This window comes from Hetaerina americana, unplaced genomic scaffold, assembly GCF_022747635.1.
Source record: "Hetaerina americana unplaced genomic scaffold, ioHetAmer1.1.p SCAF_12, whole genome shotgun sequence".
NCBI lineage: Eukaryota > Metazoa > Arthropoda > Insecta > Odonata > Calopterygidae > Hetaerina > Hetaerina americana.
Genome location: NW_027286292.1, coordinates 16107303 through 16126857, shown reverse-complemented (window position 1 = coordinate 16126857; position 19555 = coordinate 16107303). Strand labels below are relative to the sequence as shown.

General features: G+C 33.7%; 1 protein-coding gene across 4 annotated transcripts in view; it reads right to left on the bottom strand.

The window, feature by feature from the left end:
* The window catches only part of Itpr (Inositol 1,4,5,-trisphosphate receptor), a 207545-nt gene that overhangs the window by 10779 nt on the left and 177211 nt on the right, over positions 1 to 19555 (bottom strand). For all 4 annotated transcript variants that reach the window (XM_071582736.1, XM_071582737.1, XM_071582738.1 and 1 more), the window contains 11 exons: positions 12808 to 12928; positions 12455 to 12687; positions 12073 to 12211; positions 11789 to 11893; positions 11331 to 11512; positions 10829 to 11236; positions 9671 to 9772; positions 9356 to 9502; positions 9050 to 9242; positions 6603 to 6725; positions 3362 to 3534 (listed from right to left, as the gene is read on the bottom strand). In XM_071582736.1, the coding sequence (XP_071438837.1) occupies positions 3362 to 3534; positions 6603 to 6725; positions 9050 to 9242; positions 9356 to 9502; positions 9671 to 9772; positions 10829 to 11236; positions 11331 to 11512; positions 11789 to 11893; positions 12073 to 12211; positions 12455 to 12687; positions 12808 to 12928 (1926 nt within the window). The remainder of the gene's footprint in view (positions 1 to 3361; positions 3535 to 6602; positions 6726 to 9049; positions 9243 to 9355; positions 9503 to 9670; positions 9773 to 10828; positions 11237 to 11330; positions 11513 to 11788; positions 11894 to 12072; positions 12212 to 12454; positions 12688 to 12807; positions 12929 to 19555) is intronic.

Here is a 19555-nt window from a genome sequence, read left to right as displayed (position 1 = left end):
TCTTATTCAGACAAATTCAACATTCTCAGAGTTTGCCAAATTAGATAGTGTTGTGACAACAAAGGTACAGTGTTGATGACATTTTTGATAAATATCTGGATGAAAGTGGCGATGAAGAGGACACAAGAAGATGAAGAGTTTCTTCTACCTTCATGCCAAGATACATAGTTTGGTATTCACGCTATGAGAAAAAACTTATCAAGAGGAAATTGCTGCAAGTAAATGCTTGATAAACTGCAAGAAATTGAAAATAAAGTGCATGATATCAATAGGCAGAACAAATTCAAAAAAGTTGAAAATATCTGACATTTTTGCTAAATAATCATGATAGTTTCAATGGTTCCTGATTAGAATGAAATGACTCAGTTATCTTCAATCTGTGTTATGTTTACAAAATCTTCTCTCAATATTCAGAACTTGATACATTGGGTTATTTATTTTTAGGGTCCATTGGTACCTGAAAAGTGCATTTTCATCCAGGTTTCCCAATAACTTTATTATTTTTTTTCTTGATTTTGTACCATATTATGAAATCATACCTTATTATTTTATTTTGCGAAAAGGAAGGAGAAAATAATTTACTTTTACGTATTTTATACATCCAAGATGTCTGATGTGTTTTTTTTATTTTTATTCAACATATATAAATAAATGAGGAGGGCTATTGTTTAAGAAATAATAATAATCCTGCTCTTTTACAGGATAGGTCTGTTTCTTATTTTCACATCGACTCCAGTAATTATGCATGTAAAGCAAAAAAAGCAAAAATTCTCCTTTTCCAACGATTTCTTTTTCCTGCAATTTACACTTTTTCCTGGGATCCCTATTAAATTGTATATAATGGGTTCTACTGTATTTCTTCAATATACACTGATGGGAATATGCTACAATTAAACAAGTTCATTCCTATGAATGGGGTGTTTGGGAGCGGGAGTGTACGGCCAAAAGGAGAATAATATTAAATAGGTGATACACCTAATGACACATTAACAGGAAAAATTCAGCATTAACAAACACCTAATTGATACCAGGGAATTTATATCTCTTGTAGACTCGAACCTTTTAAATAGATCAGCCAACCACCTCCTTTACCCATATGAATGTAGTCTATCTGATAATCTGTCGATAACCTGCGTTTCATTGTCTCTCACTTCTACCAATTATCCTCTGCACAATTAGCCTACTCTAATCCCCCTCAGTTCTCTCACCTGCCAACCATCTTCTCACCCACTTCCCCTCAATCAGTTGTGGTAATTTTTATCATACCTTGCCTGATGAAGATGTAAATGCCATCAAAATGCCACTGCAACTTCTTCTTTTCCCACCTACTTTGCCCTACCCCAGAGTCATTTTCCTTGGACACTTTTCTTCCTCACACAAATACTTCCCTTCACCCTCATCATTCTGCATACTGCATCCCTACTCCTGTGAATATCCATTACACTGCATCACTGAAAATAAGTGAAAGTGCTGGGCAACCATCATCAACATACTCTTCAGATAGCAACTGAGCCCCAGGAGTAAGCAATACATTTTTAATCCGTACTTTCTCCTCATTTCACTACTAAGTCTCTCCCTGCTTCACAAGAGCTGGCCACTATCCGAACCCCAATTTAGCTGAGAAGACATTTTATGCCTTTCCACAAGGATATTATTATTGGGACATTTACCACTTTTTCTCTTTGCAAACTCAATCTTATTGTTCTATAGTACTCATATAAAACTGCTGTTTCCTGTTTTTGGATGGAACTAACAGTGATCTGATGACATCTTCTGGTCAAATTCCTCTCTCATACATGTTACAAACTTGTCATAAAAACTCTTCCTTCCACACTTTCCTAAACTCAAAAGTAGCTCTGAGGGGGTTTCATCTATCTTTGCAGCCTTTATTGATTAAAATTCCCTTAATACCCTTTCTATCTAGCAATTAAGTACACTTGGACCTAAGCTATCCCCATGGACCTAGCTATGCCATATTCTCTTTTTATGTCAAAGCTTGCCGGCCAAATATCTTTACCATACAGGTCATCTGCGTATTCTTTCCATCTCTTTTGAATCACTGGTTCAATTAATAAACATCCTGATGTATATTTAATAGTGTGCACCAATTTTTCTTTCTTGCTTCCTGATAGTGCTTCCACCTTTCTGCGCAGTGCACCGATTTCACCCTCCCTTCATACTTCTCACCCTTTTCATATCTTCACACAGTGTCTTCCACCACACTTCTTACACCCAGCTACTTTCCTTCCTTAGTTTATTAGTTATCACTTTGAACTATCTTATACCAAATTTTGTGTTTATTTTAAACAAAAATTTTCTTCTTTATGGTTCATTTATTTTTAAAAATGCATATTTCTGTGAGCACAATATGAGATACCGATACATCAGTACTCCAGTCTATGGATATGTAGCCTTCTGTCATTTTTTGCTGATCTTGAAATAAGCAGAAAACTGTCTTATCCAGAAAAAATATCATGGTCTCAATAAACTTCACTGAAGACAGGTTTCAGAGAATTAGAGTAGGTAAAATTAATTTTTACTAGAATTCAAAACCTATTGTCCTATCATAATGCAGGAGCTTAATTTTTTCGGATTAAATGAGACACATGAAATGGCATACTCCCTTTTGCTAATGGTTGAACCTAAATGGTAGATATCCAATCTTCTGCACACAAAATATCCACCAAAACATACATGAAGAAGAAGAAGGGAACGTTTCTTCCTCTATTAATGTCATATCAGGAAAGTAGGGGAAATAAAGATGAGCAAGCAGAAGGTTCACAAGGAAGTACATAATCAACTAACACAGTGTTTAGAAAATTTTACATTTAACCCAGAAAACGTGGTTGTCACTAATGAAGACTGCAAACTCGAATAGGAAAATTAGGGTATTACCGTGAGGGCAGCATGCCCACATTGAAATTCCATACTTCTAAGCTCTTTGATTTTCACATTGTTAATATAGGTACCACAATTTATACTCATACTGTAGGAGATTTAAATTTATTCCATACTACATAGGTTTTTAAAGAACTGTTAGATCATGCTATCATTGAACCCACTATATTTTGAAATAATCACATACACATGATATCTTTCAAGATTTAACTCCCTAAATTAAGATTTCAACTTACCATCAATTTCTTTTACTTTACCAGTTATTCCTTATTCTATTGTCTTAAATCATTCCTACAGTTAATGTGGGTTTAAGTACATGGGGCAACCCTCTTGAAGGTTTTAAAATTGAAAATAAGTGAATTTCATAAGCAGGTTATCATGGTAGCATGCATTCATACATAAATAATCTTAAACAAGAGCCAGATTCAACTCTACTGAATTAAATTCCCTCGGAAAAACTCACAGTCATTGTTCCAAGAAGCCACATGGTTGGCTCAGGACCAACTGAGAAAATCATCCGTAGAATTGTGGAAGCTACCAGAGCTCGAATTCCAGATTGACGTGGAAGAGTAATCACAATCATGGCTGATATAAGCATGATTAACCAAATCAAGCCTGATAGATGAGCTCCGAGTTCTAAAAACAGGAATTAGGATTAATTAGAAAATAACTGAATCAATAAGGGAGTATCAAATTCTTATGAATAATTGTTGTCAAATGCTCAAATTGTCTTTTTTATGAATATTTTTAGCCAAATTTGCTAGGGTTAAGATAGTATTTTCAAACAATTTTGGATATAAGAAGTCAAGATGTTTCTCTGCCATGTATATAAAGGAAATATATCCTTCACTATACTTGTATAGCTACCAATAGCCTATTGATTCAATCTATACACAACAATGATTCATAAGATTTAGTGTACCTAGGCTTTGCCAGGAACCAAGTATTTAAGAATTTAAAAAAAAGCTATATTAAATAATATGCCATAGAGTATTTTGATGAGGCTGTATGAGAAAAAAAAGAGAATCGTAAAACATTAACAACCTTAGTTTTAGGAGAAAAAGATTAATTTTAATCTGGTTAACTTCACATATTTTGATTCTTACTTATTACTACCGGCTAGCAAAAGCTGGGTTTACTTTACAACAGGGAATGGTATGATTTTTCCCAATGGAAGTGTCATGTTTATAAATACTGCCCATTTGATGTAACAGACTAAAGTAGGATACAGTAGTTCGGCAGTGGCCAGATGGTATTTCAGGTTCACACATCTAAGTAATCATGTGAGTGTCATTTACACAAATCTTCTGGTGAACAGGAAAACAGTCAAGATAATTATTAAGTATTTTAAGTTATCACATTCTAAAAATTAAAAAAATTATTCGCTAATATGTGTTTTCAAACTGGGATCTTGAAGATTAAATAAACCCTTCCCACGAGTAAAATGACTCATGAGTTTATTTTAAATGGGGAAATTTGAACTTCCTCTTTTATCCCTTAAATTCAATGAAAATTAATAGGTAACTGGATAGGAGAAAGCCCTTTGGTGTCAACAGTAATGACACAGAAAATGGATGAAATAATGAATACGTATGATGGCTAGCGCACTGAATTTTCACTCCAAGGACATAGGTTGAGTTACCAGCAAAGTATCCTGATCCCTATTTGGGTGCATTGTGGACAGCACTTCAGGAGAGGAATACCATCCATTCAATGAGACACCAAACTATAGACACCTATCTACCTATTCTTAAGAGTAGGCTAATGTCAATGCCAGGTTTCTCTCCACTCTTATGCTATTCCCTGAACATCTTTTACTTACAAAAGTACCCATCTATATCCCTAAAGAAGCAAATGAACTCATCTGTGATTCACCAACCCTAATTAATACTAATACCACTACTACACTGGATGGCAGATGTAAAACAATGACAGAATCACTAAGTTTAATATATGTAGTAACTACTACTGGTGTGTGAAGCATAATTTATTTCCAGTTAATCTAATTGTAACAAATAATAAGTCATCCTCAAGTAATGATCAATGAATGAAATATTAACTAATTAAATCACACAGTTATTAGCTAGCGTATTTAAATAGCCAATTTAGCCAAGTATATTAACATGAGATTCAATGGAGAACTATTCATAGCTTTTACTTTCAAGTCATGGAATAAATTTGTAACATAATATGCTTAATACTAAATTGGACAATAACATCACCCTATTTTTTCAAAGGCAAATAAAATTTCACATTTAATGACTAGCATAGGCATATTTTTAATAACGGAAATCATAGTTTTTGATACACATTTCCAAGTATGGTAATTTGACTAAAATACAATATTTACCTATTTCATTCACTGATCCTTATCTACTTTAAATAGATTGTCATGCTGATCCAATTTTCATATGAGTAAAATGATAATAATGTACTGCAAAGCAAAATGACAGAAAACTTCTAGGTCTACAACCAAAAGAAATGTTTTATTTTTTGAGTTAATTTAAATAGAGATACCACCAATTAAGACTGGAAATAGTGCCAATGGATGTTTCTACAACTTTTGAGATAAACGATCAGAATTTTTTCCACATGGCAATGCTGAAAATTGCATTTAATGATTATATATGGCTAATATTCAAAAGATAACTGTATCTCATAAGATTTGTATGATGATGCGCAGCTTGTAAGCTAGATATGTTAGGTGGTGATAATTAATTCAAGGAGTTTGATAGGGTAAATTTTTTAATTTCAAGAAAATTCAATTTTTAAGAAATGTGAAGAATGAAGAAATTGGAAATTTTGAGGGTGAAGCTGGCACAATCATTGAAATATTGAATACTGGGCCAAGGTACCAATAACTTATCTTTGCAAATTAGTTAACTCATGTTTAAAAACTCTTTGAAAAACTGTTCCAAAAAGTAGATTTGGCATCTGCAAGCATTCTCCTTCATGAGGTAGTGCTTTTGGCTGAGGAAGAGTTGGGATCACCAAAGGGGTGAGATTGGATGGCAAGGGTTTCCCTCTTGCACCTCTAATCTCCCTTCCACACAGAACATTCAACTTAAATACTTCCCAACAAACTCCACCTCCATTCTCAGCAAAATTCTCCAAAAACATAGTCATTGTTACCCCTTCTTGATACCACATCACTTAATGATTCCCTAGTGTCAAATCAGACCATGCAAATTATTTGTATATACTTTTCATACCTATCTATAGATGTTCTTTTGAATACAAAGATAAAAGCTACACATTTCAACAAATACTTCTTGTTTCCAAAAAGCAGAGATTATCAATACTTAGTTAAGGGGATGAGTGACAAGAGACCACACATTTATTTTTAACACTATGCCCATTAAAATTTTTGCTACACAAGAAAACTGTATTTTTTACTTTTTAATGCATTTTAAATGCAAGCTTTTTTTAGTTTTTCAAATTATGTATTATAACCCTAATGCTGTTAGCACTTGTATTCAAAATGAGCTTGATAATAAGTACCACAAATAGCAAAAATTAGACTCTGATTAGTTCGTAATATTCTAAAAAACTAGAATACATCCCTGAATTATCTCAACCCATTTAATTCACAATCAAGCTTTTCTTATTTCAAATCTGTAGTCACCCAAAAGACTGAGTACTACTAAAAAGACCATCATTATTTTAGTCACCACATAGTTCACATGTTATTATTTTGTACTTACTTGGCACAGAGTCCATGAATGGATAGAAGAAAGCCACAATCAAATTTATGAGAACTGCACAGTTAAAAAGTATGTTGCTCCATACTGACATGTAGCTGCTAACCCAAAAGAGTACTGGCTGTCCTAAAAAAAGATTTCAACGGTGAGAAATTTAATAATATCTACACAGTAACATCTGATTAGAGTACCTATGCAGTAAGATAGATACTATTTGAAATAATAAAGAATAAATTGAAAACAAGGGTATTGGAAACAAATAAATTGAATAAAAACTAATGTTTGTCAAAATTTCACTCAAATATAAAAGATGAAAACGATTTGGCAGTGGAGTAAATATCATCTAAATACAGAAACTTGAGGTACATAAATGTCCCAATTAAAACTAAATTACTAGCATGGGGTTTAGATAGTTTTTATGAGACAAAAAGAGCAGACGTACAATCCATTTCATAATGCTAAAGGATATTGAAAATAAAAAAGTGAAGAATTTGATTTAACTTGTTAATATTTTAGCACAGGATTGCAGAATATCTAATGAGATTGAAAGATTAGCAAATGCCAGTAGATGGGTTGTGGGTAACAACATGTGGAGTATTTAATAAATTAATCCTGGTCTAATGCAGCAAAAATGGGGGAGATTGAAAGTGTATTCCTAGCTTCATTATTGTATGGAAATGAAACTTGGGCATGGCATGATAAGTTTATAATATGTCCACTAAATACAGTGAGTATGGAGTACTTAAGTTGTTGGTGGTAAAATTAGGACAGAAAGGGTGAAGAATGAGTTGACCATGAGTGTACACCTCACAGAGAGCAATTTTGTCTAGCAAAGCAATGAATAAGAGTCAAATCACCCAAGAGATATACGAGAGATTTGAGATCAGTTTTGAGAGGAAAGGGTAGACCAAGAACGTTACGGGTGAATGAGGGAAACAAGACTCTCAAGACAGGGAATATCAATCCAAGTAACATAATGGTATGCATGACATAATGATTGGATGAAAGAGGTGAAAGTAACATGGAAAGGTGGTGCATCACCAAGAAAATTTGTAAAGAGAGAGTATGTTTATTTTTTTGACCCATAACGAAAACTTGCTAAACAGGGTCTATGCCAAAAAGAAATGATGCCAAGAGTATGGGTATAAATAATGTTACCTTCATAAATTGCAGACTACAAAAAGTAAACCATTTCAAATATGAGGGCTGTTTTCATCACTGTAATTGTTTAAAAAGTAAATTAAATAAAGCCCAAATATCACTACTCAATAAAGCATTTGATTTGAAATTTTCTCTCAGTCTTCAACAGATCTAAATGGAAGTCATCCATAAAAGAAATGATACACAGAATGTCTGATGCCAATATCTCACAGGTTGTGTGTTTCAGAAGAATATGGATTCTTAAATAATTAAGAGACTTGAGAGTAATGTGGTTTGCATAAAAAGTAGAACCTCTCTCTATTCTCATCATGCATAATGAGCAATTTTTTTAATGAATCATTTAATGAGCAACATTATGCATAACAAGTACTGGGGAGATGGGCAGTCACAGATTGATTGCATGCCTGCTGTTTCATGCCATGTTTAGCACTCATTCCACTAGTATCTTAGGGTCACTAATGATCACACATTTTTCCACACTTGTGCTCAGACATTAATTGTCATTTTTTTGGGGCAAACTTTAATAGCCTTGCAAAACTTCCCGAAGAAAAAGCCAAAAGAAGACAGCCATAAGTAAATAAAAATAAGTGTAAAATGAAAAGTAAAATCATAGAAAAGAGAGAATGAGGTGTGAGCAGGTCTGATCTCGTACACACATACAACCAGTTGACATCAACGATTTCCACTATCCTCAAGAACAAAGACAACATTAAGGAGATAGATGCTTCAATGGGATTGACAAGAATATCTACACAATGGTTAAGTATTCCTTAATCATAATTTATTTTGTTTAGCATGGAATGCTTTATCATATTTCGCATTACTTTATACCAGAAAAAGCATTTCAATTTGCCACTTTTGCATTAGTAGTAAGATTATGGAGTAAATCATGCTCGTTAAGTTAGGTTTCACTATATGTGGACTTTTGAACTATAAGCTTGTATTTTGTGACTGTTGACAAATCATTGAAATGCAGTCTTCAAAACTAAAAAATCCTACAGGCTGAAACTTATAAGAAATAAGGATGTTGTTATTACAATGTTCAGTAAAAAAATTCATTGTGCAACATATTAATACAATGGAAGTTTTTTAGTATAGTAATATTTTCACTTTTTAAGAATAAAATATTTTTAACTTTAGCGTTAAATCATATCAACATCATTTCAACTACACCAAATACACTCATAATAAATAACACAAATAAAAAACTTCCTTTGCAAATTATCAATAAGAGAAAGGAAAGAAAAGCAAAATTTATCTGCAAAACCATACTTCAATAAAATACCTACCCCTAAGTTTCTTCTGCCATTTCATTTCATTGAACATGTCATCAGTTCTTTCAAAGAAATCTGATACTTTGGACCCCTGGTCATCCCTTTCAGCAGTATGAAATATTTTTATCTTGGTGTCAGCGGTAAGATATTCACAAATCTCAGGTATAGGAAAAACAATTTGTTCCAGAGTTCTATCATGACGAACAATCTGATAAAAATGAGAATAGATACCCAAAAGATTATTTATTCTAATCCAGTATATACCATATATTATAGTTTAATACAGTTAATTCAAATATATAGCAATAAAAATAGTCATACTTCAATTTGAGCAGTATGTGATGCATAATATTCCAAGGCCTGATTGATTTTAGGGTCATTATTATTTTCTGATGGTTTAAGGAATGCAGCAAGTTCTTTATTATGTTGCGCCAGTTGATGGCAAAGAATGTAAATGTTGTGCCCCACCTGAAATGAGATTGGAATTTAATGGAGGGGAAACATGAGGTAGACTGAAAAATACCAGATACAGTGTAACCACTCAGCAAGAGAGTAATTGACAACTGTAAAATAGCATAGCATATAAATTCCAACAATGTTTCAATGGCCTAAAACAATCTAATAATTGTCACTAACTTCTTTAGGGGACACCCCATCCTCTCCATCAACAGAATCATCATCACCTTCATCATCTTCATCAAGTGTTTCCTGATGAAATGCACGACATGAGACATCAATCTGAAAAAAAAACAAATTAAGGGTATTTTGAAAATGCATTCATACAAATCCTAGAGAGGACATTCAAATTTAATTATTCATGAGAATTATCAAATATTAATGATACAATGATGGTCTACAACTGCACCAAATAGTATCAAGGGCTCAAACTTCATAGCCAACCTAAAATACAACTAATGATAAACATCTTTTACATTAGCTTTGAAAGCTAGTTACTGATAAAATATTCTATGCATGCCATTTTTTATAAAAATATCATTAACTAAAAAAATAAAAATACTTTGATAATTAAAAACAGCCTCCATTGGTTTTTAATGGGTTGTGTGCATCACAACAAAAGAAAAAACAACTTTTATAAAATAAACTTATATCAAAATAAAAAGATTACATTCCTGCAAAAGACTATGTGCACTCTTCACATGTGTGTTCATTAAATATAAAATATAATTTCCACTATATTGAAGGCAAATATTTCCTCTCTTCCTTCAGCACCACACCCAAATTTCTTCACTGTTATGCATTACCATGCAAGAAAGTACCTTGAGAGAGGATCATCCAAAGAGGTCAAATTTAACAGGACATAAATATTTTACAGCAATATATATTTGATTAGGGATAGGGCTCATTCTATTGAAGAGTTTTGATAAGACAATAAGCTCTGGAAGCTAATCTAGATTGAAACTGAAAAAAAAAATCAACCACAGAAAAGTGTGACTACAGCACAGTTTGATAATGTCTCAATAAAATGAAGATTAACTTTAACCTCGAGTTAAAGACAAAACTCAGTTTTATAAATTCTAGTTAAGTCAAAACCGTCCATTAATGTGCTAGTTAGCTTAAATTCCGAGTTACTACAATTAGCACATTCACATTCAATATCAAATAGACTCAATTGTTTACTAAATGAACCTGTTGGCACCCTCCAGATTAAATAAACTCTCTCATTAACTAAAAAATAGATTTAATGAGGCATTATAACACTGAGTCAAACTGATTCACTTTTCCCATCATCATATATATATTATAGCATTTCACTTCAAATGTGTCTTTACATACCAATTGTTTTGGGTTCATGTTGTACAGTATTCTTTCTGCATTCTCACTGTCTCCTCTACTTTCCATGATTGCCAACAATAATTTAGATGCATTATTTTTCAGCTCCAAAACTAAATCCATCCTAGACTTCCCAAGAGGATTAATGTCATTTAAGATTAAAGCTGTGATTATGTCTAGTCCATTGGATTCATGAGTAGCAATACAATTTTGATTATCATGGCAAGGTCCCTGGCAATACTCAGTCAATGTTTCCAATGTCTGGTTAATCAGTGAGACATTATTTTCATTAATGTATAGTCCTAAAAGCCCTAAACCTCCAGTGGTTGATCCACAAATGCAATCCAAAAACATTAAGGTTTCTGACACTAGGTTGTAATTTGTTTTGTTATTTTGATTCCTCAAAAGATTCTGAAAATAAAAAAAAGTTGAGTAGGTAATCATTCTTTTAAAATTTTCTCAGTTAATCTATACGCTGCAAAATAAAATGTAACTTCCCCAATACCTGCAAATCTCTGTTATGATTTTCACAAAGTAACTGAAGAAATCGAAGGATAGGCTGCATTACTAAAACTTTTGCTGACAAAGAATTCTGGTCCTCACGATCCCTGTGCCTTTCCAGCTTCTCAGCAAGCATGTCCTCTAAAGCTGAGGCTGGTCCAAGAATCACAGAGCCTACTTCTTCACCTACAATAGAAAGCAAATGAATATTTTGGTAGAATGGTAACAGCAATGTCATGAAGGATCAAGTAAATGAGTGATTTTGGCTTAATAATGTACTGCACACTAACATGCTCCAGTAAAGTTACACCCGCTTGAATCAGTTTAATTTCTTATATATATTCTTTTTATATTCTTTTATTATTTTCTTTTTATATCTTTCTCATATAATATGTTTTAAGCATTAATAGACGGAAGCTTCATTTTTAGAAGCATACCAAATATATTCAAACATTGCCTCACCAGGAGATCCTGTTCTGGCTCCAGCATAGGCCTGTGAAGTTACTATGGCAGCCTGGCTAAATTCTTCCCTCAACTCATCTGTTATGATGATTCCATTCGGTTTTCCTAAAATTAGCCACATGGATGCTATTATATTCATACACGAGGAGGATCACTTCACAATTATACCCAAGACTTGTCTTAAAACTAATTTTTAGATGATTGCACATCCATGGGAAAATTTATCTGCTACATTTAAAAAGCATGCTACCCCCATTATCAAGCCTCATTTAAAATCTACAAACCTCCCCTCTTCTTGGACAGTTTCTCCAATTCTTTCCCCTGCTCTTTATCTTCATGAGCTTTTGCTGCCATATCTGAAGTGTTGACTGTCACTGTTGACTTAATTTCCTGTTGAGCATCTTTCATCTTGTCATAAAATACCTGCAATGCGATGATGATAAGTCAACATTTTTATCCTGCAAGTGAGGTTTACTAGTGTTTAGTGACCAATTTATCTTAATAAGCTAAAATGCATACGTTTCTACAATGGGTATGGCTTAAATCAAATAAGTTTGAGCACACAAAATGACACAAAATGTTTTCAAAAACTAGTTGCTATTAAGAAGATATCCCTTTCGAGGCAAATATAGTTCCGAAGAAAATAATAGACAGTGAAGGTCTTACCTTAAAAAAGGCTTGACTTAGATCACCACCCATAAGTTTGCTGTACATACTCTTCTGAATAATTGGATTACCACCCTCAAGGAGTGCTATACCCAATTCGACAGCTTCTTCAAAAATTGATGGTGAGTGGACTGACTTAATTACAAGCTCCACAACCAAATCTGACGCTCCTTCCCTATCTAAATGGCTCTGAACTTCATGGAGTGTACGCCCAGCTCTACTAAGCACTTTAGCTAAAGTAATCAAAAAGTTATCATTGATCAATAAATTAAGTATTTATTTCAAATTTTTCAAAAGAGAATTGCCATATTTTACTGACAAATGACTAATTGAATTACTTCAAGCAATCTTACCTCCTGGGCCATGGGTCACAGGTGGTAACTGCAGAGAAATCCCTAGTTCAACAGTTTCACGCTTCTGCTGGAAGGATTTCCCAAAATACCTATTCAGCAGGCTGTTCCTCAATACATCTCCCTAAGAATAAAAATTGAAAGTATTATAATCATTCATTTGAATTAAGTGTGTGGCTATCAATATGTATGACTACGTGCAATATTCTTTTTATGGAAATGCCTACTAAGTGATATTCAACACAGAGAAGACACAAATAAATAAAAAACATAAAAGGCACACAAAAAAGGGAAACCTCATATGAGGGTTGACTAAAAGTTTTGGTGGCACAACCACTTCCTTCAGTGGAAGGAAGAAGATGACTGAGGAGGGATGCAGGTGGGAAAGGGAGTGAAGGGGTGAGACCAGGAAGGATTTTGGTTGAGCAATTACAAGGAGAGGAGTGAAAGAAAAAGAGGGGAAAGAAAATAAGAGTCTAGTAAATAACACTGAGGGATGTGTGATGGTAAGCTTTAAAAAGCCATTTGCAGGCTTGCTTGAGCGTTTTGAGTTTGATTGGAGAGTTGGCAGGTGGAAATGAGACACTATAGAATTTTTTCAAAGCTTATTGAATGATATATGTACTATGGAGGAGGTGTGTTTTGGTACTGGGAGACTGTCTGATAGGGAAGGACTGCAGGATGTGTAACGGTTGTTTATATGGATATTAAGAGATATGGTACACTGTCCTGTGCAGAAATCAGAGAAGCAATTGCATTGTAGCAGATGTACTTGATTGTTGAAGAAGCATCAGGTGCAGGGAAGGGATGGTAAAGAGCTGATAAGCAGGTGGGAGAGTGACAGGGCAGGAGTGGTGTGGATGGGCAGGTAAAACATCTGGCCTGATGTGGATTTGAATTTTTATACGTATACTTTTTAAGGCTGTGTATTTTTATAACATACATTTTATAGCATATATTCTCAGCTTGGGATGGGGCTTGGATATAATGAGTAGATTGGTCAATTTGAGGAAATCTGATAGGTTAGTGGGGCATTTGAAAGTAATTGAGGGACATTTAGGAAAGAGGTTTGTGATGGAATTGTGGTTCTTGAGGATGGGGTAGAGAATTTTTAGGAAGAATACCATAGACTATTCCAGGGAAGTGTGTGGGACAAACTCACGCATTTGACTGATTATACACACAAGAAACAAACATTCAAACATTATAAAAACACTTGATGGTAACAGCAAATTTGATTAGAAATAAGAGTAAGAATACAAACATGAAAAACCCGAAACATTTTCACTAAGGTTTTGCCCCATTGAGAATACATACACATTCAAATTTTCAAAATTTTAGCCACCTTCTTCATCAGAAGGAAGGAAAAGGACTACCCATATAAATTGAATTGGGAACCATGGCCAAAAATTTATCTCTTAGATCTATTCCCTTTCTCCGTCTCATTCGTCAACAAGATCTTCGGCACCAGCATCACCTATTGGAACATCAAAATTGCCCATTGCAACAACCAGTCCCTAATGACAGTTCATATCAATACCACCAACAGGTGATTCATTTCAACAGCTATCACCCTTGACACAATAAAATCTTATATCTTGCTTCCTAAAACATGGCTATCCACACCTGCCCCCTTTCTAAATCATCATATCTTACTTCTACCTTCTTCGTGGCCTCCCTTATGATTTTTCAAGTACTAATAGCAACAAAACATGGAATTTTCCACCATTTATATTTCAAAGTATATTACTTGTCAGACCTCAACAATTGCCAATAAATAAAACTGTGCTTTCACTTTCCCATACATTATCAGAAACCTTAGTTGTACATATAATGACCGACTCCCTCATTTCCCCAACAAATCACACTTCCCTTCCGCTCTCACTGTTGTCTACTTCCTTCTCTCCAGCCACATCTTTCTCCACTCCTCTCCTAGCCTTTCTATCAACATACTGCCCTAGACTTAGCAGCACACTTCATTCTCCTGAATGCATGGGCCACTTTAGGTCCCAAAATAATCGTTAAGTCACCTTTTCACTTTTTTACCCTTTGTCCTTATCACCTATCCTACAAATGTGTGTCTGTGGTCTTAGTAGAGAAGTTTTCTTTGTGTGTCTGCATATACATATACACAAGTACACACACACTCTCACATACAAACTCATCATACATAAATTTACACTCACATACACGCACAGTAAAACCTATTTAAAACATTACTCCTTGCAATGCTATCCCACCAAAGATGCATCCCTGTAGCTGTCATAACAGGTAATTTTAATAATATCCACTTAATAGGCACAGCTAACCACTTATGACATTCAGTTTTCCATCCCTGGTGAATCTCCAGCTTCTTTAGCTGAGACCATCCACTAACATCTATTGCAAAAATGATAGATCAAAAATAGCTTATGCTGCCTTCAGCTTAATTCTTATTTCTCTGCAACCCCACTCCATCTCATCAGTTGTAACCCTCCATCCTTTTTTTCCTATCTTGTAACAACTGTTTTGCGCTTTCTTACAAATGTGCTAGGTTAAATTACAAAAAAGGCATTATTTTATTCCGAAAGAATATTCTTCCAAATATGACATTAAGGCTTTCTAAAATGATTCAAACTAAAAAAAATAATTTTGAACCTAACACACAGTACCAAATGAATAAACTCAATGGAGCAAAAAATGCAGGTGCTTGATACACCACAATGTGTCTGCTTTATCTGAAGTCTAAGCAGAAGTATTTGCTGATTTGTTTCAGCAAGGTAACCATTGCAAGCGAAACCAAAAATCCTGTCTAGGCAAAAATGTGATGACAACCAGTGGACAAAATTTGAGACGTGCCAAGAAGCACAGCAACTTGAAAAATTATCTAGTACCAGGTAATTACTTTTGAAATCTAAACAATCAAAAATATTATGCAAGACCAGGGTGTCCTCAAATTCTTGTCATGAAATCAGGACACACCATATTTCTGCCACCTACTAGAAAATCAACCTGGAGCTCAGCATACAGCAAATACATGATGAATCCCTTCAGAACAAAGGGAATATCAAAGATGCTGTATTCTGCACTTCACCGCATCAAGCCCATAACTTCTTCCACTGAGCATATACTTGGTATAGATTAGTAAAATACATAGACTGGTTTTATGTCTAATTAAATCCAATTATTATTAATGTGAACATTAAATTAACTTGGAGATAACCAAAATATCCAATTTCATAAACAAATAAGATAACTTATTGAATGTTAACATTGTAATCATAGTAATACCACCTATCAGTTATTGATCATTTTGACAGTTGGCTTTGAACATAACTAACAGCCATTTAACTTTTTGCCTAAATCAGAGATTGACATTAACAGTCAGTTTAATGAGACATTATAAAACCTGACCTTCATTTTTTTGTGAACTAGTTTCAGCTCATAAAGTAAAGCATATTTTGGTATAAAATAAACATTAAGTCAATAGCCTCATTTTTCCTGTCGCAGGACAAGGCTTTAAAATTAAATTAATTTTTAAACATATTCATAGCATAACATTTACAAAACCAATTTATAACATAAGAAACCTTATATTTTAAGCACAAAAATTGTGAGAATGTGCTTAAAATGGAAATGTTACCTCACTCCTGACATGCATTCAATACAAAATGTGATTATGTACAGAAAATTACAGGCTGATCCTAAATATAAGACAGCTATGCATGCACTATTTATTACAAAATGATAATTAATACAATTATGTTACAAAATTACTCAACCAATGAATTTCAACAAAAAATCTAAATACAGAGGCAAACACAGTAATCATGCTCAAACATAACAGAAGCAAGCTCCTTTACTTATATTCACAATAAAAATATGTGTAACCTCATATCAAGTTTTACTGAATGAAAATAACCAACTACTTTGGATATTCATTATTCTTGGGAAAAACTGTACAGCAGCAGGACGTCCAAATCCACACACCTAAAGCAATATACAGAAGAGGAAAGTTTTTCCAACGCACAACATACAGGTATGTATGTATGTATGTGGATTTCTCATTCTAAGCATACTCTTTTATGCCCATAGTAGGGGTAGAGTGGTTATTGACTGAGGCCTGACATCTTCAAATGAACCAGGCCAACCATGGCCTTGAGCTTATTTAAAAGAAAATTTTCATTTTGAAATGGAATTTTGATATAGTTGTTTCTTTCTGGGTTGAACGTTACCCTGGTGTCAGCAGGGTAACATCCAACCCAGAGGTCCCGGGTTCGACGTGGTTTTTCCTCCACCTAGGGTTTGGGTGTTTGTAATTGTCAAATTCTTACATCAATGTTCAAAGCCCGATGTAAAGGTCAAAGTGCTGTTTTTGGACTAATGCAAAAAAATTTTTAAATTAAATATATTTAAAAAAATAAATGAAGTATAGATAGCCTCCAGTGCTAGTCTAAAGAGGAAGGTGGAGACTATAAACACTTGTTGAAGGATATGATGGCATATGAATGTGATGGATACTTTTAAGGTCAATATGGCATTATTAGCATTTCTCTACCCTCCTGTAAAAGCACTGTCTTCACACCCACTCCTCCCTAAATATACAAGTATATTGTCCTAGTTAAATACCACATATGCCAGCTATATTTTATGTTGGGACCAGAGTGCTGGTTCTAATCAATACAGCAGACAAAAGAGGGGGGAGCCAAATTGGGTATGGGTCCAAAAGTGCCCATACACATCCAAAGCTAGACCCCTAAACCCTACCAGAGCTGCAAGATATAAATCGTGGATTAAACTCCCCTCACAAGGGGACCCAAAGAGAAAATTGTTGGAAGATATTTTAGAAAAGAATGTTACTATAATTGCTCGTGCATCACCTTAAATAATGAAAACATGTACTTTCAAGAGTTAATACATATTATCATCACTGTGAAAGAAAGGTATCTTGAGTCAGAGAGTAAACATCTTCATGAGCAGTATTTCAGGAACTAAGTGCTAATGACTAAAATAAACAATTTTTAAATAATATTTTGTCATCTTACTGATTCCTAATAAATACTTCATGTGTCAGCAGACACTAAAAATATGAGTGCAAATTAAGTAGTTGAATGACAAGATTTTAGCAATAAAAAAATGTTTATCCTACTTATTTTTTCATTTAAAGTTGAATATTCAAGTCTTTTCGCATTTTAAAGATGTTTATTTTTGCAAATAAGAGGATGATTTTAAAAGAAATCATTGAAAACACCACAAAAAAATAAACGACACACAATAAACATATTGCATGGAAAACAAATATCCGGATGCCATTTTTTACATCTTCTCTAATTCACCTTTCTAATAAATTAGTAATGTGATCTTTATATAAGAACAATCATGGGATACACATATCACTCATGAGATCCTTTATTAGTACATCTTAATCAGAGATGTAAACTGTAGCATTTAATGGTACACTTTGAGGGAGCGCATGAAACTGTACATACCTCAACTTGGTTCAAAAAGCTGAGTGATTCACTTTAGCTGTTTCAGTGAAGGAGGTGAAGAATAAAACAAAAACTATTATTTTTAAATTTAAATTTCTTCCTTATATTGGAACTGTGCTCAGTGAGTTAATTTGGTGGACTGTTGATGCAATTCTTGATCAATTGCCATAGATTTCTGACAAGTATTTGCATATTTTTTGGCTGAAATTTTTCCTTTAATATTCCTGAGCAGAGTAAACTGAGGAACACTGAAAATGCAGTTGCAGAATCCAGGGATATGTGTGCTCTCTTGTACATATTTTGATCCACTTAATTCAATATATTTTATAAACAGAGACAAAGAACAGTCCTCTACCCATTGGAACTACTATAAATTTCAACGTGAATAAATTTCAATGCCTATAATTCTGACCATAATCTGACACATTAAGTAGTGCCATGATTTATGCACCACTGCAGGCAAACACAGTTTACTTGGGATTAAACTAACACTTCTTGGTATTACTTTTTTATTGTGTTATCTACAAGGATTTTTGGACAACCTCACAAACTTGGCTACCACCAATTGTACACATATGGGTTTCACATTTATGAACTGTAGAACTTGGGTACAGTAAAGACTTGATTATCTGCAGGTGGATTATCCATTTTGCAGACTGACTGTGCTTCTCTCTTCAAAGTACACGACAATTTTTATAAAAAATAAAAATCACAAAGATAATTAAATGCTTTGAAACTTCAATATATTTTGAAAACATACAAGTTTGAAATGCTTTAGCAATCTTAAAATTTTTAATTTTACAAAACCAAAAGTTGTCAGTAGTATTTACTTTTTTCATTTAAATAGTTTTGTAATATTTAATTTTCCATCATTGTTTCCCTCGCGTTCATCAGCTCTCAAAACTCCATATTCTTCTTTAAGTCAAGCAAATGCATAGTTTTACAAAGCAACCAACAAGTAATTAACTATCTACACTACATTATTTTAACCGGTATCATATGATGAATATGAATCTGTATTGGAGATCCTTCATTAATATTTGGACTTTACCAGTCATTTGTTTTTTCCTGGCTACGTGATTGGTTTAGTTTTCTGAAGAAAATATGTTCTGCTATTCACCTTATGATAGCTCTATATTCTTGTATGTACATAATGCCACCCTTATAAACATGGCTGAAAACTGATAGAAATGTCTTTTCCATTGCTAAAAAACTCAAATTAATCACATGGAATGAAAAAAGAGAGTTGCCCTATATATCCATTTATATCATGACCATATTTC